The sequence below is a fragment of the Chaetodon trifascialis genome, chromosome 12 (genome assembly GCF_039877785.1).
Source record: "Chaetodon trifascialis isolate fChaTrf1 chromosome 12, fChaTrf1.hap1, whole genome shotgun sequence".
In the NCBI taxonomy this organism is placed as follows: domain Eukaryota; kingdom Metazoa; phylum Chordata; class Actinopteri; order Chaetodontiformes; family Chaetodontidae; genus Chaetodon; species Chaetodon trifascialis.
Window position 1 is genome coordinate 6,105,471 of NC_092067.1, and position 21,655 is coordinate 6,127,125.

Here is a 21,655-nt window from a genome sequence, read left to right on the forward strand (position 1 = left end):
AACTCCATGTACAGGAGGTGTTTACCTTGAGGGAAGTCTGCCTCCAGGTCCAGGTCAGGCTTATACTTGTCCTCATCATCATCCTCCTCCTCCTCTTCCTCCTTCTCCCCCTCCTCTTCCTCCTTTTTCCCCTCCTCTTCCTGCTTCTCCCCCTCCTCTTTCTCTTTCTCCTCCTTGTCCTTGGACCTGCTGCTGGAGGACTCCTCCCCTCCACACTCTGTCTTCACCTTCACCGGCTTCACATCTGAAACACACAGGTGGGAAGGTGCTCGCTGTCATTATTTGAATATTTGACACTGAACATTTAAAAAAAAAAAAGAGAGAGAATTTCAAGAAAATCCATCAGTGTTCATCACATGTGTACCTGGCGTCTGGTCCTCTGTGATCATATCGGCCATGGAGAGCAGGTCGGCCTCCAGAGGATCAGAGGGCACTTTGTTTTTCAGTTCGTTGATGGTCTGGATGATCTCCTCTGCCCCCTGCAGGGTAGTGGGTAGGAAAACAGGCACAGGAACCTGGATGGGACGGGACATGTAGGTTTTTGGTTAGAAATCAGACAACTCTGATTAGCAAATCTCTCCTCACTTTGCGTGAGTGAGATTGCCGTGTTTGTCTATTTGATCTTACAAGAGGCACTTTAAGCAACTTGCCATACTAACATCCATTAAACAGGCTTTCATTGATTTTTCTGATGTTCCTGAGCTAAGGATCATGTCTTACCGGAACAGGCAGAGAGACTGGAGTGGGAGTGACCTGGGAGTACATGTTCATGGGCATGGGGATGAAGACTGGTACAGGTATGGGTACAGGAACATACTCCCTCTTCACTCCATCGTCTACATCTGTGGACACAGATATGCCAAATCATAACATTAGCTATGCAAATTAGTATGAGTATTAATGGGTCATAAAGTAATGATTTCAATGGGCAAGCAGCAAAGCAGCAGGAATTCCTCCACATAACTGTTAAGCTGGACCCAGGCCAAAACTTCACTAAAATACAGCAATGTCCCAGTTCTACTGGCTCGCTATAGCAAACTTTATCTGTGTCTGACCTGTGATCATATGCTACTCACTGAGCCCTGCACATCTCTGATTCAAATCCAGCTGGCTGCCTTTACTGTCTCATACATTTCCCTCCATCAAACTAATTCAAAGCATCTGAAATGAAAGGAAAAACCTGGTAGCACTCGTCTGAGTGTGATGCTGCAGTGTTTACCTGTCTGTAAAAGCTTGCTCTGCATGTGAGGCTTGCAGTAGGTGGCTTTGGTCAGGGTGAGCGGCTTGCAGAGCACTGCCTTGTTCTTGACATCTCTCACCAAACCTCCACCGGCGTACGCCACAGAACCCTGGTTCACCAGCTGCAACATGGCAGAGACAAAAAAAAAGGACAGGTTTTAATTGCAAACAGAAATAACAACAAACAGTGGGCTTGTTTTTAAAGGACAGTAGATACATCTGAGAAAACAGGAAATAGAAATGAAGTACATCTCAGAGCAACTGATGATGATACAAACACCCTTTCCAAATTCTTCCTTACCCCGAGTTTGGTGCCTTGCATGTCAAACCCTGTAAAGAGGAAAATGAAATACATCACATCTTTAACTCGTAAAGAAATCATGAGTCACACAAGCAGGCAGGCTTGACTTTCTTTGTATCACTACAGTTCAGATAACACTGATTCATTCTGTAATACTTGACCCTTAAAGAGCATTTTCAGTTACATGGAACAGTAAGCATGTGCTTAAGAGGGTAATCTGTAAGACCTTAGTTCCTCAAAAGGAAACACACACACACACACACACACACACACACACACACACACACACACACACACACACACACACACACACACACACACACACACACACACACACACACACACACACACACACACACACACAGTCTGTACCCATGCTGGAGTTCTCGGGGCCTTTCTGTGTGACCATGATGGGCTCGTTCTGCTGGCAGTAGAACTTCAACAGACACTCCTGGTCACAGAAATGCTTCATCTCTGCTCTCCACATCACGGACTCCGTCAGGTTACCCTGCACCTTACAGCAGTCACACCTCGCCGCCTAGTGGCCACAAGCAGACAGTTTCAGAACATTCACAAAAACCTGTTCTACGTGCATAAATTTGTGTTCATTTAGTAACAGACACGCTGAGTGTGAGCGGACCTTGTAGTACCAGTCGTGGAACTTCTTGGCACAGGTCTCGCTGCAGAAGTCCCGGGTCATGCCCCCGAGCTGCCGGGTCACACCTCTCTTACAGAGCTGGTTGCAGTGGTTACAGCTGACACACTTCAGACCCAACCGCTTGATAAAATCCTGCTTAAATAACAGCTTACAGCCTGGAAAACAAGACCCCACAATTAAAGAGAAGAAAAGATGAAACAGAAAAAGGAATGATGATGGATAAAAATGAGAGCAGGCTCATCTGAAATGGGATATAATCAGTCTCTCAGACTACTTCAAAAGCGTAAAAAAATTGCTCAGATTTATGAAGTTTCTTAGAGAGGACAGAGTTCAGTACCTTCGCTGCAGAAAGGTCTCTTCACCCCGGAGAACTTGACTGTCTCATGTAGCGTCTTCTCCTCCTGGCAGTACTCACAGAACGTCACAATGCAGTGGAGCTTCTTGTAGTCCTCACAGCACGCTTTACTACAGAACTGGTAGACTTTATCCTGAAGACACACACAGACAGATAAATGTATTGTTCCTATTCTGATTCATCTGCTCTGCATTAATTTACTGGCTAAAGTTTCAGCTCTTTGGTCGACTAAAGAAGAGCATTATTTGTTGAAGAAAAAGACCAGTCTGCCTGTGATATGTATACAAATTAGGAAGCTGCTCCTGAGGATGGTCTCACCTCCCAGTCCAGAGTTTCGGGCTTCAGGCTGAATGATCCTCGACAGTAGTTACATTTCAGCTGCACAGTGTTGTTCGTGGTGGAGAGGGGCGTCTGTCCATTGGTGGCCGTTTGAAGAGTAGCATTCTGTTCAAAAAAACAACCAAAACAATCACATGGAGAAAATGCAGCTTAGGCATGATCCAACAAGCCTAATGCGTGTCAGCATCCTGTAACTGGATATATCAAAACATACCACCTAGATGTACTACACAGATAATTAATGAAGCTAAAAATAACACTGACTTGAAAATACCTCTGTCTTTCCACATGGGCGCTATTATATGAACTCTGTGTCATAAGCAGTGATGGAGGCATGGAAGTCAATATGCAAATTTATGCAACATGATGCTAAAAAACTAATCAGGTCATGGACTCCACTGAAGAAACCTGTGGTGTTTCATGTTTGTGTTTAGAGTTGCTGTTTTCATGAGCATGTGTCGAATGGGTGGAGGACAATGGCTCATCTAGATTTTATTTTCCCTACTTTGACCATCACTCCTATCCTGTACACATCCTATGGAGAGAAACTGTCCACTCCACACAACTTCACATCAGAGTGTAGGGGCATCAGTACTATCAATATGTCTATTTTGATCCAATTTTCCCAGACCTGTTGCATGCGATAAGTATTTTATGCTTATTTCAAGGAGCATCCTGTCCACTGGCACAGCAGCAGACACTATAGCTGTGTTCTCATTCAACTACACCAAATAATTACTGTATTTAATAACCCAGAACACATCAGAGGGACATGAGGCACTAAAAAAATGACCCATATTTTATTTATTCTTCAGATTTGAAATAATAAAAAAGCCCCCACCTGGAACTTGGTAACACACTGCGAGCTGCAGAAGTTGAGGATGTTTCCCTCTGGCAGTGTGGCCTGGTACTGCGGTAATGAGTTCCTCTTACAGAAGTGACATGTGGGCTCTGTGTCTGCATACGCACAGACATTAAACATTAAAACAATACAAAAAGGCATTTATTACATATGCTTGTGGTTTTTTAAGATCCTTTTTACAGAAGTAACTGTTGTATTCAGTGTTTAGTAACACAAACAGTGGTCTACCCAGGCCTTACCATGATAAATGCACATTATGTTTCTGATAGAGCGTATGGCTGGGCAACGTGACGGCGTATACTGTACAGCAGTAGAAATGCTCCCACCGGTACAGACTTGGGAGTGCTGTGTCCACAGCAGGAGCTATCCCTTAGCATCTCAGCTATATATCTGGGGCAGGATTCTCACATGATCTCCAGCTGCCTCACAGGGCAATGTGCTTTGGGCAGCAGGATTGCTAACCATGCTCTCACGGGACATGACAGCAACAGCTGGTGATAGTAATGCACCTCCAAGCTGGAGAAAACATGGAGGACTACCGGTAACACCTGAAATTATTGTTCTCATCTGGAACCTTGGAGCTTCTACTTTGAAAGAACGCTCGTTCTTCTGTTTGGAGTTTTTTTATTGACTCAAAATGAAGAAAATAATCCAATATGATGAAGTGTGGTATGGCAATGTTAAACCATTTCTTCATTCAATTTAGAAAACAATTACTGAATCATGATATATAGTGCTATTATGACAGACAATTAGACATGCCATTGATTTTAGCCATGTTGCCCACCCCCAATACTGCCCACCTGCAGCACTGAGAACACAACTTTGTGTTGCTCATATCTGTTGAACATCTTACAGGATTTTGTGGAACTGTGCACATTATCTCTTATTCTGGTCAAAAAAAAAAAATTCAACATGATAGAGGGTTTAAAGTGAAAGCCACACTTCGGACGGCCCTTTTAAAAATCAATATCATTCAACCTGGAAAGGTTATGGTCAAAAAAAGCTCACTTTGACTACTCAGAGCTTCAACCCTCTTGCTTGAGTCGTGTGGTTACTCACTGAGGAAAGAGGTTGACGTCAGTTTGCCCTTGTTCATGCAGTTGACAGAACAGTAGGAGCCCATGGTGCCGCCTGCTCCGAGGCTGTGGAGCACCTCGCCTGTCTTGATCAGCGTTTTGCAAGTCAGGCAGCTCGCAAGTTTACTGTGGGCCTGAGACAGAGAGGGAAAACATCACATCAGAACAAACAGCGACACAATGACCTGCAATGGCTATAAGATTCTATCAATTCACTGATAAAGCTAGTGAGGGGACAAACGGATTATTAGTAATTGTGGGAAATCTTCATTGAAACAAGAGATTCTGATGTGTTAGTTAGAAATCCAGAGTGGCTTCTTCAGCACTACAGACTGCTCGCTTTGTGACTCTTTTCCCACTGCTCTGTCCTATTATTATCATCACAGTGGTAGCAGCATCATCAGCCCTGGAAATGTTACAGCATTATCTGATAAAATGCATCGTCAGTATGTGTCGTCAGACCTGGTACCATTGTCACTTTTATGTATTCCTCCCAACAAAGTACATCAGGGAAAATGCAATTACAACTGAGTAAGGATTAAGGTCATTTTCCTCACTGTGCTAAACTGTGATTATTGAATTTGAGTTCTTCAAAGATTGATTTAAGACTGAGGCGATATTACAGAATGCAGAATGTGCCTCCTCTCTCCTGCTGGCATAAGTTAGGATCTATTGAGAGGAACTGATGAATTGTTGAGGACTTTTGAACTTTTTATAGAAATGTGAACAGCAGAGCTAGTCATAGAGAAAACTTGTCATCAGCCATGGAAACACTTAGCTTTCGCTATTAAATCAACTGGGCTGGTCTGTTCGAGGTGGATCATTACTGCTCATATTGGGTGTCTGACAAACACCAGCTCACAGTTTCAGTGAACAGTCAGCCTGTCGTTTGAATTTCATACCATTGAAATGAGACAGGCGACATGGTTTCTTCCACTTATTAGCAATAATGTCCAATAGGCCAAGCAAATACTGAAAATGAACACAATTTAGTTGTGATAATAACAGAAGTAGTAGAGATTTAAAGAGCTCCAAAGTGTTGGTGACCCATGTCCTGCTAAAGTGTGCCTTTCATCATCTAGTCTGTCTACACAACTTGGCAGGACAAACACTGGCTGCTCAACTCTGTAACTCCATCAACAATCATGACCAAGACTGCACCTTTAAAAAAAAAATAGTTCAAAATTCACACAGTGGAGGCCAACGTGCAAACAAACATTAGCAGAAAAGAACACACAAAATCAAAACCATTAGTATTATGTAGTGGAATACAGCCCTTTTGCTTTCTGTGCAAACAGAGTCCTATTTCATTTGCTTTGCTCACTCAAGGACCATTTGCTGTCTCACTTGGATATTCATTTCTATTATGACAAAGCACACTAGTATTTCTGCAACTGTAAATGTCTTTTTCTTATATATCTTAAGAGGGCGAGTAACAAAGCCAGGTTCATGATTTTATTGTAGTTACTGTGGAGGCAGATGCCTGGCTGTGAGGAGGAGGAGGAGGAAGAGGGGTCGCCACAGCGGAAACTTTGCCATGTGTCAAAGTTCTGGCTGTCAAGACAGAGCTGTAGTTTTAAATGGATATGGTTGAATGAAATAAAGGAATCAATCACATAGGCCCCAATCAGGCAAATCCTACACACCTGCAGCCTGCATTTGGGCCTACAGTACCTGCTTGTACTCCCTAATGCAGTTCTGGCAGCAGAAGCGTTTCTGTTGGCCATCAACCAGCAGGAAGTGGTTCGCTGACGCTCGGCTGGGCAGGTAGTCGCCACACTGCTCGCAGCAGTTCATGATCAACCCATTGGCCCTGCGGTAAACGTTGAAACATGTGTCGCTGCAGATCTTATGAGTCACAGTCTTAAAGCTAACCTCGTGCCGTATCTGTTGACAGAAAAATGCAGAAATGGCAGCAAGAGCCGATTAACTCCACTTCATTTATGTTTCGTCTGCTCAGTCTGAGAGCAATGTAGTTATGCATCACACTTTGTTTCACTTCACTTCTGTGGAATTCTAGCTTAGTCCAAACAACCCTTTCAGTGGAAATCCAAGAGTGTTGAAAATGAAGGTTTGCTCTTAAACAGCTGATCAGCACCTGTTTCATGTATTTGCTTTATAAGTTGTCCTAAGTTGTGATATCCTGAAATTAAAATTAGCCAAAGCTACAGGGAATGGCAAGTCTCCTGGAAAACTCTTGTTTATCTTTTAATTCTTACATCTGCATCCTGTCCATGTTATGTGCTTAAATCATGGAGATGTAAATAATGCAATTGATTTTATGGTGTCACAAATGTAGATGCTTGTGGCTGCTAGCTGACAGTAGTGCTGGTTAGCTGTGGCACACAGGGATGCAGGTAACACAATAACCCCCTGCCTAGTACTGAATGAGTGGACAAGAAAACACATTTAAAAAGATATTGCCAAGATCACCAGAAACTGGATATTTTCTTTTTTGGATACTTTGAATGCTCATGGTGCTCAGACCATCTTTTGTGTTTCAACCCAAATGAATTCAACCCCAACTCACTAACTAATGCTGCATTGTGAGGTGGAAGGAGCTTTTTTCCAACTTGGGGACAACTGTTTTTGCGTGTGGTGCTCATGGAGAGCGAGGCCTGCTGGAAATGGGCCCCGAGAAGTCAAGCTGAAATGGAGGGATGGAGAAAAGAAAGGCCAGAAGGAGTGAACAAGAGAACAATGAGGGCACACAAGGAACACGGCAGAGATAAATATTGAATGAAAGTGACCTGAGGAGGAAGACAAAGCGGAGGAGAGGCAGAGGCAGTGAAACGGTGTTAAGAGAATGTTCATTAAGGGATAAGAACCAAACACAGGAAAGACGGAGAGGAGGGTGAGAAGATGGGCATAAAGACAACGAAACAAACAGCTAAGCCAAGGAAGTAAATAATGAAGAGACGGTGAAGCTTAACAAGAGTCTGCAGAGATCTAGGTTTCTTTAAGCTTTGATCATTCTTCAGTACAGATGCAGACAGCTGCTGCATACTTAGATGTGGACATTCTTCAACACATACTACAATTGTAGAGCTCCTCTATTTAATGTGTTTGTCGAACAACATGTAAACAAACAAACCAACAAACAAAAAAATGGTATTTGCGGCCGCTGAAGGAGAACAGGACCACAGATAGGAAATACAGTACATACATAATATGCTCAAAATAAGCAGTAACTTTGCTTTTCTCGTGCGGGTGCAGTCAGTGTACTTGTATTGAGGACTTATGTGCAAACCATGAATTGGCTGTCACACTTCATGGGTGCTAATACACCCACTGTGTGCCCACTGCTAGCCTGTTATTCATCCCATTGTCAGGAATATAGTGGCAGGTGTGTTGCTCTGGTTAGGAGTGACAGGTTAATGGAGAAGAGGACAAGAGAATGTGTTGTTCGGTGTGTTGGACAGACTGACCTCTGTGAGCTTGCCGCAGACAGTACATTTGGTTTTGAGGCCTGATTTGGGGGGGTTTTGCTTGTTCTCATATGCACCTAGGCAGCCTGTGCTGCAGAACTCCTGGAAAGACTCACTGGAGTCGACCTGGGCCACGATCGTACCCTTCATGTTTGTGATGTCCCTGAAAAACACAAACACATCACAGGATGCGGACAGATTAACGTCTACAGAAAGTGTGCATCAGTTAGCTCAGAGAATTACAGCTGTCCTTACACTCAGATGCTGAGCTTAGGACTTGCAAACACATGAGTTAAAACTCAATAACTGCAACAGACAGATAACTTCTTTTTTCCCTTCATTCGACTCAACCACAGATTTGGTTTTTTCTTAGATATCTCCAGGTCAGTGGGTTCCAGCACACTCACTTTTTGCACATGGTGCAGCTCTTCTTGGGGGCGGGTTTGTGCGAGAAGGCAGAGAGACAGGTGGTGGAGCAGAACAGGTGTGTGGAGCCTTTACGCTGGTATGCTGTTTGGCCTTTCTTCAGAGGCTTTTTACAGTTAGCACAGGTCACCTGCGACGAACAAATGACAATGACTTAATGATTAAGCGAGCCGGTTTTAAAATGGCAACATGTAAACTCGGACTTTAATCCATTAGCCGCGAGCAAAACCAGTGCCCTTCTGTACTATTGAATACTGACAGAAAAAGAAACCAGAGGGGGAAAAAAGGATCACCTTGACTGTCCTGGGCTGTTGCTGGGAGCTTGAAGAGGAAGTAGATGAGGAAGACTGGCCTGGAGGTTTGGGCAGGGAGGTGGCTGGTGACGGAGAGTCGACCCCTGTCTGTTTTTGGTTGCGAGGGACAGAAGCTGACTGGGAAATCCACGAGTCTGCGGGGAGAGACAAAGCAGCAAGCAGTGACTCTTGGTGCTGTTCTTAAACACCTTTTGTTTCATGTCCTGATGTTTTTATCTATGAAATTCTTCAAGTTGGCTTCACTATTCCAAGTATATGTCACAAGTATGCCGTCTTTTTCTGCATGGTTTGGGCTTAGCCTCGTAGTTTCAGTTCAGGGAAATGTTAATACAACAGCAGAAATTAAACACCAACTGCAAAACCAATATCTGAGTGAGTCCCTCCAGCCAGGTTCAAAAATCTAGTGGAAAGTCTTCCAGGGGAGTGGAGTGAGCTCTTCAAGCATATGAATGTCAAGTATGGGTGACATGCTTTTGGTCTTATAGTGTAATCATACTATATCAACAAGTGAGTTACTGCATCTTTTTACATCTTAGTCAATAATCAACCATGTCCTTCTTAACTCCAAGAGTCTGGACATGTCTCCCTTGCCTGCATTCCTTTCATGATAACACTTTTTGGAATTATTTATTTGCTGGACAGGTGACGGTAGAGAGGTAAACGGTGCAAAGAGGGGGAGACATGGGTGTGACATCCACGAGGGACATGGGGGAGTGTGGTATGCACCTTGACCATTTGGGGATAGCGGGGCACCACATAACAAAGCACCAGGACCAGTCGGATGATAAAATATCCATTTATGCTGTATAGCTGCTCCACAACTTGGGTAAAACTGAAAACCTGGAAATAACATCAGACTTGCTGTTAGCACCACCAATCCATCTGGCCTAGAGTCACACAGCCGCACACTTGTTGTATCTCCAGCCAAGTCATGGCTTGTTGTTTTTGTGGTTGTAAATCTGGATAAGATGCTGTTGCAGCACGAAGTGGCTGCTCAAAATGTGATTCTGCTGTACTGGCTTAAACTGCAAACATCCAAAAACATAATCCTCCAGCTGCCAGTTTTAGAACAGGGTACCGCTGCAGTCAACAGCACCATCTGGAGTCCATGCGGAGCAAGACTGGAAAATAAAACTGTCTCGGGCCTGATCCCAATGTCCCACCTTATCAATTCATGGACTTAAATGCCAATAAGTCAGTCAGGGCTTGGGACTGTGCCACCGTGAAATCAGAAAGTGCCTGATGGCCCACTTGGGAACTATTTAATCCCTGTATGCACTCTCTCCACAGGTCTGCAATGCTGGGAAATTTGCTTGAGAGAATCACCCAATTCATCGTGTTCTAATCTTAAAAGCAAGTATGACAGGCGAGAACAAGTTTAGTGTGTTTGGTTCTTTGTCATATGAAGGCATGACTTCACAAAATGCTGTCCCATTCTTCATAAAGCATGCTGACCCCCTCACACCACACACTCAAACATCTGCGCTTAGCGCACAGGTGGAGTTTATTAAACTCTGTGATGGTTCACTGAGCAGGTCTGAGGGTGAAAACTGGAATTTGTCCACATGAATCACAATACTTACTCAACTTAGACACAACTGATCAGCTTTTTCCCTCACTCCTCAGCTTTCCATTGTTTTTCTGCTCAGTGTAACAGAGGTTTTTTTTTTCTTTTTTTGACAGAATTTAGACCTACAGCAAAGTGAAAGTACATGCTTCTCGAAGCCAAAGACTCCACAGGATACATTTAGATTATATCAGTTTGTAATTAAACTGATGTTGGGATTGAATCATTACTTATTTAGTTTCAAGTCTTTACTTTCACCCTCTGTGCTAAGCAAAGCATGACAGAATGCCCTGTCCGGGTCCTCGTAGCGTGCATGCACTCTTGTAAAAACCTCGTTATAATGCATTCTAACCAGGAGCAGCACTATACTGGGCTGATTTCACTGCGGCGCATAACTTCAGGCGGAGACTGAGCCGACGAGACAAAACCATGCTGGAAAGCCAGTTGGAGTAATGTGTCAGAGTTTGAAGGATAATCTTCCTCCAAAACACTAGACAGTGTTTTATAGCTGCCGCTGCTGTGCTTTGCAGGGTAATGCTGCATTGTGTTGCAGCAAAGTTAAAGCAGGTTCAGCTTTTTTCAGGATGACCCTGCTGCTCGAATCGGTGAGAGGGCTATGCTTTTTCACACAATGTGCAGCGTCTACCTAAACACCTAATTACTTGTTTACATGTGTATGCATGTAAACACACAAACACCAGAAACACTATTAAAGAGCACTCATGAAGTTTGTTCCACATCTTTTTTTTTCTAATAGGTTTTGTCAAAGATATAAAGTATATATCAGCTGATATGGACTGACACGTGACAGACTGTATCCACGGTAATGGCGGGGTCAGACATTCTGATTAAATACACTGTTCAGTGAGTATCTCCTCCCTGCCCACTAGCTGTGTATTCTGTGTGTGCGCCGAAAAAGTCTGGTTTTTGTACACAGCCCTAAGTGACTTGGATCAAGCCACACACCACTCTTCCAGCCAATCGACAACAGGTGGCGTTCATGCTTATGCAGAGGACGAGAGATGAAGGTCATGAAGAGCAATTTCACAGAACATAGGCCTAGTTCAGACTGCCAGCCCAAATCTGTTTTTTTGGCATATCCAGTAAAAAACCCACATGAAATGTGATTTTTGCTAATCAGACTCAAGTCACATTTAGAGGTGGTTTGAAATACGATTCCATTCAGATTCCCAGAGACGCGTCTCAGTCCGGATACCCAGGCCACGCAAATCAGATTTCAATGTGTCTTTTGTGTCATTTGTAACTTGATACACAACGACAATGTCAAATCCAGAGTGATGGGAAGAACATCAGAGAGGCTGAGCAGAATCCACAGGCTGTGTGGACACACAAATCTGATCTGATCACTTGCAAATGACTTTGCAGACAGTCTGTCTCTGATAAGATAAGATTAGATCAAAAATCAGATAAGATCTGATTCGAGAAACAAATGTGAATTGCCTGTTGTCTGACCAAGGCCAAAGGCAAAGGCCAGACAGTGAGGGCTGAAGGTATATGCTTTCCAGCAGCATGCAGGTTCCTCAAAACAAACATCTGAATAAAGTGATGGTTAACAGACGCATGTGGCCTGTCATCACTCACGTGATATTGTTAACTAGCTTCAGTGCTGCTAGCTTGCACACACTGCAGGGCCCAGGCCAACTGCGACACTTCATTGTAGTCACAAACAATCCAAACGTTTTACCTGTGAGAACACATGTAATCAGATTTCTTGTAGCTGTGTGATAAACTCGTTACCTGTTCTGTTGTGCGTCCCTGTGTCTCCATTCTGTACCAGCTGGCCCAGGGGGCCCGAGCCTCGCCCAGGGTTGAAGGAGGCTGTCGGTCGGCCATGCGGGGTGTCGGGATTCAGGCTGAACGCGCTGCTGATCTGCAGACCATTTTCCTCTGCCTGGCCTTCACCTGCCTAGATAAACAAATTGGCTTGGGTTAGTTCTTCCTCCTTAGTGACGAAGCATTAGAGAAGAAGAGGACAAAGAACCAAAGACACATGGGTCTGGTACGCTGTGCAGTGTGAAGAACCGGAGCTGCCAGTGAAACTTGGATGAATAAACACTGGCATAAAATATCGGCACTCAGCAGTGTCATTATAAAGATATTATTATTCACTTTGCCAAGAAGAACCTGCTACGCCACAGAGAACACCTGCTTTCACATCAGCATCAGAGGAAACAACTTCTAGAAATAAAAAAAAAAACACTTGTTCAATGTATAACACAAAAAAACTTCAACTCAGAGAGCAGAGATGAATGTCAATGAGAAGAAAGCAACATAATGTGTATAAGTCAAATCAGTCCTGGTGATTCTTACCACTGCCACAGACGCCACCGCGTCCTGCAATGATGTCACTGAGGTTATCATCAGGTTCATGTCTGCCTGGATGTCCACTGGATGTGGTGGAGTATTTACTGCAGCGATGGCGGAGCTTTCTTTCTGGCTACTGGAGCCCAGTGTGGTGACACTGGCGATCCTGATCTCTGAATCTGGCTCAGTGCTGCTGAGTGCACCTGGCGAGTGGCATGGGGAGGAGCCTCCCGGGTGCGCTGGTGAGGAGGGGGAAGTGTCTTTCTGTTCAGAGTCCTCCTCATCATCAATGACAATAGGCTCCGCTGCCGTGGTTGGAGGTTTAGGGGGTGTTGCCACCGTGGATGTGCTGGAAGACGCGGGCGAACTGGGGGTCTTGGAAGGCATCGCTGCCATGGACATGTCCACAGTTTCCACGGCGGCAGCTGGCTCGAGGCAGTCCGTGCTGGGCGTGTCTTGGGTAACGGTCGCGGCAGAAGGCTGTGGAGCCTCCTCCCCGACAAGAACCACATCATCATCGTCGTCATTGTCCTCTGTGCCGTCCTCCTTTGTGGCTCCATCTCCTGTTACCATGGAAACAGCCTCAGTGGCCTCCTCTGAGGGGGGCGTGGTCTGTTCCTGGGGGGAGGGCGTGGCATCCATGGGCTCCACCTGCTCCCCTGCCTCTTCTGCTACGACAGGGTTGGGTTCTGACTCCCCATTCATCGCTAAGGCAGCCACCTGGCAACACAAACAAAAGGCGGTTGAGAGATAATGAGGTGGAGCGAGCACCAGCAACTGGCTTTATGATGTCTGACAGCTGTGCAGGTAGCGCAGGTATCCCCAGAGGCAAACTCCCCCCGCACAGCTTGCTCATGCCTGATGAGACTCACTGCTGGCTCCTACCTTTTCTGCATTTTTTCTTTTTAGCAATGTGGTTGAACTTCACCTTTTAAATATCCATCTTATTTCCAACCAAGCCTGTCCCAGATACGAGTCTTTCATTTTAAACCTCGACCTGATTCCTCCACGATGCAGTTAGAGCCGTGATTTAACGTCATGCTCTGCTCGGAGTTGGAGGCAAAATGGATGTCTCTGTGATGCTGGGGCCATCGTGTCAGTGCTGTGTTACTTCACTTGGGTCACTGTGGTCAAGTCAAACTATCCCTGCTTGACCAAGAGGCTCTAAACATGGGACTTCTTTTGTCCAGTTAATTAGAACAAAGAACAGCAGCAGCAGCTTACAGAGTGATTTTGAGACATAAACCCAGATAACACCAGAGACTTTCTTCATTGCTCTCAGTATTTTTGATATTCAATAACTGGTGGAACCTTAAATCTAATTACCGTGACATGTTCATGTATTTTCACTGCAGCCTTTGGATGATTAGTCCATGTACAGAATGTACAGCTCAGAAATCTTGAGAATTATTGCAAAATCAGCTCAGAAACCCTGCTATTGTAGTCTATCAAAACACCTCTGCTGACATCGTTCTCTAAAATGATTCCTACATTGATTTGGGTGAGTATAGTACTGATAGGACTGCAGGACGGTGGAGGGTTTTGTGCTCCAGTAGTAGTGCAACAGGGGAGGCGATGTCTTCATGGCTGAATGTAGACTCAAGAACTGCTACGTGCCTGCCCAGCAACGATGGGGGTGCAACTTTGCACCTCCTCCTCCCCATCACGTCTCTTCCTCTCATTCTCCTTCTCCTTCACGTTCTCTGCACCTCCTTTAACCGATCACCCAGAACTCTCCTCCTCCTCTCACCTGCTGTCTCTCACATACCTCCCTCCCTCCCTACCCCTGCGTGTCGCTCGACACAGCTTCTCTCTTGTTGCCCCCGGCAACTGGTGAAGCTACACCTTGGTTGCCGTGGTGACGGTAAGGCCCACAACCACAGGGACCTGTTCTCTGTGTTCTACATCTGGGTGCTGTTGAGTTGGAGAAGACAATATTTAACGGGTTTGGACATCACCCTTCATGATAATGAATGAAGCCATAAACAGCTTTTCATGAACGGTTTGTAGCGTTTGGTGTGGAACAGCATTTCTCAGTGAAGTGTTACTAAATGTGGGCTTCTGAAGTATCTATAGATCCACAAGAGAAGAAATACGTCGTCGGCTGATTTGGTGCCACACAGGATCAAACATTATTTAAAGCACTTTTGGGGACGTCTACGCTCTCTGTGCTGATCTGTTTCTGTCAAAGTCTCCTTTTCATGCTACACAGCAGTGAGGGTGGCTGTAAGCCACACATCACATCACTGCTGACAGCTGCAGCACAGACGCACACACACAAACAGATAGAGGCTCAAAGACACACTCCTGTGCAGTCAATGATCTTCATAGCTCTTCTTCAACACTGACGCTGAAAACACCTGAATCAGCCTTTAGAGCTAGAACTGAGCGCAGTCTACATAACAGAGGAAGCCAGGTCGCTGCCTTGACATCACTGCGGCGGCCATTTTGGTCCCAGCGCTGTGAGGTGCATCCAATAAATATCACAGGGCTGCAGTTACGGTAGATAGATACCCAATATCATGGCTACTTTTTGCTCATTGTAAATGGGTGGCATGTTAGCTAGAAAGTCCATCATTTATCCAGACGTCCTCGACTGAGCATCAGTCCCTAAAGGTGCTGTGCTGTCTGGCAGGTGACCCTGACCTCTGGACAGGGCTCAGTGAATCATCACAAGGTTATAGACTGTGACGCATCTTTCTCTGACTGGAGATGAACGTCACAACAAGCATGTCTACATGTCTCACACCTCTCTACAGCCACGAATAAAGGAGATCCGCACTTGTGATTTCCAGAATGTGCCATTATTAAGACACGGAAGCTAAATTCATTTTCCTGACTTTCCAGACTTCCTGGGACATCTTTGTTTATTGCTCATTTTCAAAAACTAGGGAGCTGGCCTGCTTTCCTATACACAGTGCTGTGGATGTATTTCAGTCAGTACCAAAATAAATAAAAGTATTTATGTGCGATACCAAGACCTAAAGCTTCCTGTCAACACGCGCAAAACAATGAAAACGTATCAAATGCAGCGGCGATATTAAACAGAAGACCTTTTATGGGCTGTTTGTACAACAATGCTAAAAACTAAACCCTCAAAGACAGAAACGGAGCTGAATCAACACCTCTAACTGACTCACCAAAAATCAAACATTAAACTCTGGTATCTACAGCGGGGTTGCATTTTCAGACGCTCCCGTTACAGGTTACACTCCGACGTAAACAGCAAAAAAATAAATAAATAAAAAACACATCAGAACCATACATTCAAGACGCAAACAAAAGTCAAGGCCAGCCTCTTTAAAGCATATGTATACTTCAAACATATACACACATGATCCTGCTGCATCGATGATGTTAAACCCAACTGTGCTCCCCGAGCCTGACAACTCTATTAGTGACGACTGGAAAAGGATCATCAATACTGAGAGGAGATGGGCTACCTGAACTGAGCTTTACTAATAACAATAATAACTCACCAAAGCACATCCAAAAACTATAAGCAGGCTGATTCTTTTCCACGTTAACTCAACCAAAATTTCAAATGAAAGCTTTGTCTGGAGTGCAATTTTATGAGAAAATAGATCCAAGTCTGTACTTTGAAAAGAAACACTGCGTACATTATTACACCCCGGTGCTGCAAACTCAGGAAGGACAGCGTGCCGGAGCTGCGTAGAGTATGTATAGTATGTGACTGTTATGATCACTTAGCTGTAAAACATTGAAGCTGGAAGAGGAAGAGAGTCGCTCATGGTGACCATGTGACAGGAAGCGAAAGCCAAAACAGTGTGACATTCAAGATCAATAAGCTGTTCTTGACTGTTCAAAAACAGGATGGGATTCCAAACCATTCTCAAAAGCCAGTGTGTAATCTCGCTCAAGCTCGTATTTTAGAAGCTATAACCCAAACACAGGTGTAGAGAGCACGTGGTTTAGAGTTACAGCACATCTGTCTGTGACCGTGGGGTTAACTGGTGTCAAAACAGAGACGACCCAAAGGCACCCTTGTCCCTGCATGCAAACCCTCGCCAAAGCCAAGACGAGCTGCAAAAATTATTACATCAACAGAAAGGGAATCTATGTGCAAAGCATCTGAGGAGAGCTCTGAGGGGAAAAAATAGCCTGGTCTAGACTCACTTCAGACTGCAATGCAGAGCTATGAGCCAGCCTGCATTCACGTGGATGAGAGGGAAACGAGGGTCCAGCATTAATGAGCTCTGACATGCAACCCTGCACTCAACGTCAGCACCAGGTGGACAGAGAGGTAGTCTGTGCTGGGCTGTGGGCTGTGCCCCCCCGCCCCCCCCCCCCCAACAAAACACTCAGCAGACATGCAGCTCAAATCAACAGCTGCGCCAGACCAGCCCCGGCCACATCACCACCTTTCAAAGGTGCTCCTCTACCTTTCCAGCGCTATCGGTTTGCGCATGCAGCCGGGTTGACATCATTTTCCCCGCAGGTCACAAGGTGGAAACATGCAGCTGTTTGCGCCAGTTGCGCAGAGAACAACCGACTAATAACATATTCAAATCAAACGCCTGAGATTATTATATAAGGCTTATGTCACTGAGAAGTGATGCGTAATGCGCAGCCACCAGAACATCCCCCAAGCCAGCTGATGGGCTAAAACGCAGACCATTCCCTGTTTACCTGGCAGCTGAACGCAAAACTAAACCCTGACTATTCTGAGCTCCTCACAGCTGATCAGCTCTCCTCTGAAATGTTTGAAAATCAAGGACAGCTTGTACCAAGCTTTCAGGGGCCGCTAAAGTCCCCCTGGCTGTGCCCTTGATGATCAACGCTGGCTAGAAGCGCAGCTCCATGACGAGGACCACCACAGCATGAAATCCGGTCCAAGCGCCGGGTTTCCGAGGGGACTGTGACTCGACCTGATCCGAGCTTCCCTGCTCTTCTCTCCTCCAGCAGTCATATTTACCAAACTTAGCTATGGAGAGCAGGTCCAAAACTTTAATCAAGAACGATAAACAGAACCAGCACTACCTGAGCTGCGCAACTCTTCCATAAATAACCCAGGTGAATGAGGGGGGTAGGTTGGCTTCCAAGTTGGGATCCAGAAGAAACGTGGTTCAGGGTGTTCCGTTCCGTTCCGCTCCCACCCCTGCCCTTCCTGGCGCAAACAGCCATTGGATTAGCGGCGGATCGAGGGGAGGAGAGCAGACACAGACTGCGCCGTTGTTGAAATACCACTAAATATGACCACAACTTACGTGCATCAAATTCATGAAAATAGGGGCAAATGTTGCACCGGATGCACAGGGTGACACTCAAAAACATCTCGAATGGCTGGCAATGTGTGCTTTTACTACACACCCCCCATCTCGTGCGGTTCGTTTCTTCTAGTTGTACACAGAGCGGAGCCGCCAAAGCAGACCCGGAATCCGCATAAAAAGCCCGATTTTTATGATACCTGTGACACTGGGGTTTTAATTGGAAAGTTACCCTGCACGTCCACCCTGGCGCAATCAGTGGCAAATATACCCGGCCGCCGCTAGGGGCGCCCTAGTGTTACGTATCACATGAACTGTCTACATTTGTGTCATGCGGTGGTAAACAACGCGGCTCGATTCATTTCCAGCATCGTGTTAGCATGAGTCTCTCAGGAGTTACCTTGACACAAAGTCAGGTATAAACCCCATATTCTCTCAACCAGATAGAATTTGCCCCCCCACCCCCCTCCCCTCCTCCTCCCCCAGCGGAAAGCAGCACTGCCTGCCGTCCGCCATTAGGGAGCTAAGTGAACAATACTGGAGACTAGAGGCGGCAGCAGCCACAGCACACAGAGCAGAGGAGAAAATCTGTTAAAATTAACTGTTTATTGTTCCCTGTGTGTGTCTCCTCGCCCCAGCGTGACTGCTGAGAGAGTCCCTGGAAATCCGCCTGACGGCCCGCACAAGTTCCCGAAACTTTAACTAATTAGGCGTAAAACTGGAATATAAAAAACGGCTGTGAAATTCGCTTACCGGAGTACAGCTCGGAACGGTGTAGCGCCACTTTTGTGCCTTAACATTAATCCCGGGGAGCGCGTGCGCACAACGTAGAACTTTCCACTTTCCGTCCGAAGATTGTCTAATGAGCTGATGAGTCACTCTGTGCAGACGGCTTTTCACTTGACGTAACACGCCGGTTTGTAGCTTGATGAGGGCATTACCATCATCTTTCAGCAGCGGTGTGAGGACAGAGATGGCTATTGGTTGATTGATCCAGGTGCATTATATACACTCGTCTGAGTCATTTTTGTTTTATGTGAGTATTAACAAGGTTAAGAATCTGGTCATCTCAATATCACTGTGTGATTCTCAAGTGACCTTTTGAGCAGCCATTTTGAACATGTGAATGAGAGAATGATCATACTGAATATTTAAAGTCAGCAGGAAAGTTTGTGGGTTCCCAGGCTAAATAAACAGTAGGCAAAGATAACAAGATAGGCTGTGGTACCTAGGCTGGGGGATAGAACCCCCACAAGGGGTTGCAAGATAAATCTGAGGGGTCAGGAAATTATTAAAAGCACTGGAAAAACAGAATCAATTTCTGCTATGTTTATTTTTGCAGAATGATCCCTTTTTCTTGTTGAGCATTTTAGTTATTCAGGACTCCAAATGTGATGAGTGGGTGCTAGGTGATGTTGCTTTGTTTTAAGCCAAAAGAAGACTAGGAACTAGTGCAGTAATGGGACAAAACTATGCATTCCTATGATATTAAAATGAAATGTGTAATCTATCTGTGAATATAAAGTGTGCAGTAGTCTTAAATCATTCAAAGTTATATTTCAATGTGGGGTAATGCTGTGCAGATGTGCTCTCACAGCAATCTGCACTCAATGTGCGTCCCCACTGAACAATACTAGAACTCTGGGATTCACATTCACATTCAGAATTCAGATTCAGAAAAACTTTATTGATCCCTACAGGGAACTTCCTTGGCTGCAATTCCCGGCTTCACTGAAATGAATTTCAAGAAAGTTTTTAAATGTAAGCCAAATGTATTTTGTTTTATTATTTTTTTTTTAGAGAGCAGAAACGAATGAAAAACAATGCTTATCAGTATTATATAGTTAACTGGCTGAAACCTCTTAAAAACGTTGGTAAGGTCCTTTAAAGCGGAAGTCCTCTTGCATATATGCTCTCGTTTATTGTAACCGGAAGTAGAGGCAGAGTGGGACCTCACTCATTTCTTACCCTCTCTGACGGCATCCATTCGCATTTCTTATATATTTTTTTCGGTGCGCAAGCGCAAGAGGAGCAATCAGGGGTTGCATGGTTGGCAATTAAATTCTCCATTAAGCTGATTTAACGTTACCGATGCATATCATATGTCCCGTGTAAACTGACCCCAGTTCTGCTGAAAAATGACATAGTTTGATCACGAAAGGGTTTTGAGGAACAGCTACAACAAGCTGCATTGAAGTACAGAGCTCGGGTCCAATCAGGAGGTGGGATCCGGGTTGAGAGAGTTCATGTTCTCAGCTATGTTGGTGCAACATCGGGCTTCCTCACATAATTTCGTCCAGACATACAATAAAAAGTAAACGGTGACTAACAGGCTAGTCCCACAAGAGTGTTGTAAAATGCTCAACACACCTCAACATCAGTCCCTGCATGATAAGCAGGCTGTGATGCATGTTAATGTCGGAGGAGGTAAAAACCCCTTTAAGTGCGATAATATCACCGTAAACTCACTACTTAGTACAACGAGCCAATTATGAGTCACGAGAAAAAACATCAGCAGGAAGAAGCTCGTCGTTTATGCATCAGGGAGGCTAGAAAAGTCAAATGATTACGTTTTAAATATGGCGGATCAGGTGCGTTCAAAGCAGTGACCTGTACACCGCTGAAACGTGCAGAGCGGATCACGTCAAGAGTCGACGGGGCGGAAAAATGACTTCCATCTCTCCAACAGCGCACATGTCTGAACTCACCAGACTGAGGGAAGCAGTGGACGAAGAGTAGGATTATTTCTTAATCAGTGTGATGAAGTGAACAGATCTTGCTGAGCAAAATGTCGGAGATTTTTTATGTTGATAGGATGTGACGCTGGATCCAGACTGGAGAAGAAATGCAGACTGATCCTTTATCAGCCCCAGACAGTACACACAGCCTTTATGAAAGTACAGTGTGTGTGTGTGTGTGTGTGTGTGTGTGTGTGTGTGTGTGTGTGTGTGTGTGTGTGTGTGTGTGTCTGTGCCATTTGCTGATTTCATAATATTTCCATTTTTAGCCAATATGTGCTCTTCCTTGTTCGATCCCTCCATGAGCCTCTTTATTGTAGGCGATCTTCATACATTGCCTCTATGCGTCATGTGTATGGAAACAAGTCCCCAGCTTTTACAGAAATATGACACGTGATATTTGAGCAGTCGCACTCTGGAGTCATCAATTTGGCATTGTTTGTTTAATAATCAATTAACTAGAGGGCAAGTGCCCTATTATCAGGTCAAACACGTTTCCACCACTTAACATGCAAGGATGTGAGAAACATTGTAAAAATAAATGCAAAATAAATCTTAGAGATATGTAATGGAAGTAGTGGTCCCCTGGAGTTGTGTCATAAAAATCAGTTATTTTAAAATAAAAATCACACTGATGACATCACTTGGCTTTCTTTTACCTTCTTCCTGTAGATCGATGAAGAACGGACCGTGGAAATCCAATGTCTCTCTTCAGTTATCACAAATGTTCTCATTTATGTCATGATTTCAGATGAAGTGAGCTGATTGTGGAAAAAATGGATTAAATGAATTTATC

The 21,655-nt window shown here is 44.8% G+C and overlaps 1 protein-coding gene across 2 annotated transcripts in view; it reads right to left on the reverse strand.

Annotated features, from left to right (window-relative positions):
• zmym2 (zinc finger, MYM-type 2) overlaps positions 1 to 20,910 on the reverse strand; it is a 32,250-nt gene extending 11,340 nt beyond the window's left edge. The window contains exons 1-18 of one of the 2 annotated variants that reach the window (XM_070975812.1): positions 20,830 to 20,910; positions 12,900 to 13,613; positions 12,327 to 12,495; positions 8,981 to 9,135; positions 8,669 to 8,817; positions 8,262 to 8,424; positions 6,508 to 6,720; positions 4,817 to 4,967; positions 3,734 to 3,849; positions 2,872 to 2,997; positions 2,536 to 2,686; positions 2,181 to 2,353; positions 1,913 to 2,078; positions 1,541 to 1,569; positions 1,220 to 1,361; positions 721 to 842; positions 365 to 515; positions 26 to 244 (exon numbers count right to left, since the gene is read on the reverse strand). In XM_070975812.1, the coding sequence (XP_070831913.1) occupies positions 26 to 244; positions 365 to 515; positions 721 to 842; positions 1,220 to 1,361; positions 1,541 to 1,569; positions 1,913 to 2,078; positions 2,181 to 2,353; positions 2,536 to 2,686; positions 2,872 to 2,997; positions 3,734 to 3,849; positions 4,817 to 4,967; positions 6,508 to 6,720; positions 8,262 to 8,424; positions 8,669 to 8,817; positions 8,981 to 9,135; positions 12,327 to 12,495; positions 12,900 to 13,598 (3,094 nt within the window). In that variant the 5' untranslated portion in view covers positions 13,599 to 13,613; positions 20,830 to 20,910. Of the gene's footprint in view, positions 1 to 25; positions 245 to 364; positions 516 to 720; positions 843 to 1,219; positions 1,362 to 1,540; positions 1,570 to 1,912; positions 2,079 to 2,180; positions 2,354 to 2,535; positions 2,687 to 2,871; positions 2,998 to 3,733; positions 3,850 to 4,816; positions 4,968 to 6,507; positions 6,721 to 8,261; positions 8,425 to 8,668; positions 8,818 to 8,980; positions 9,136 to 12,326; positions 12,496 to 12,899; positions 13,614 to 18,874; positions 18,948 to 20,829 lie in introns of those variants that run through there. The other variant, XM_070975811.1, reaches the window with a different exon arrangement.
• Positions 20,911 to 21,655: the final 745 nt, after the last annotated feature.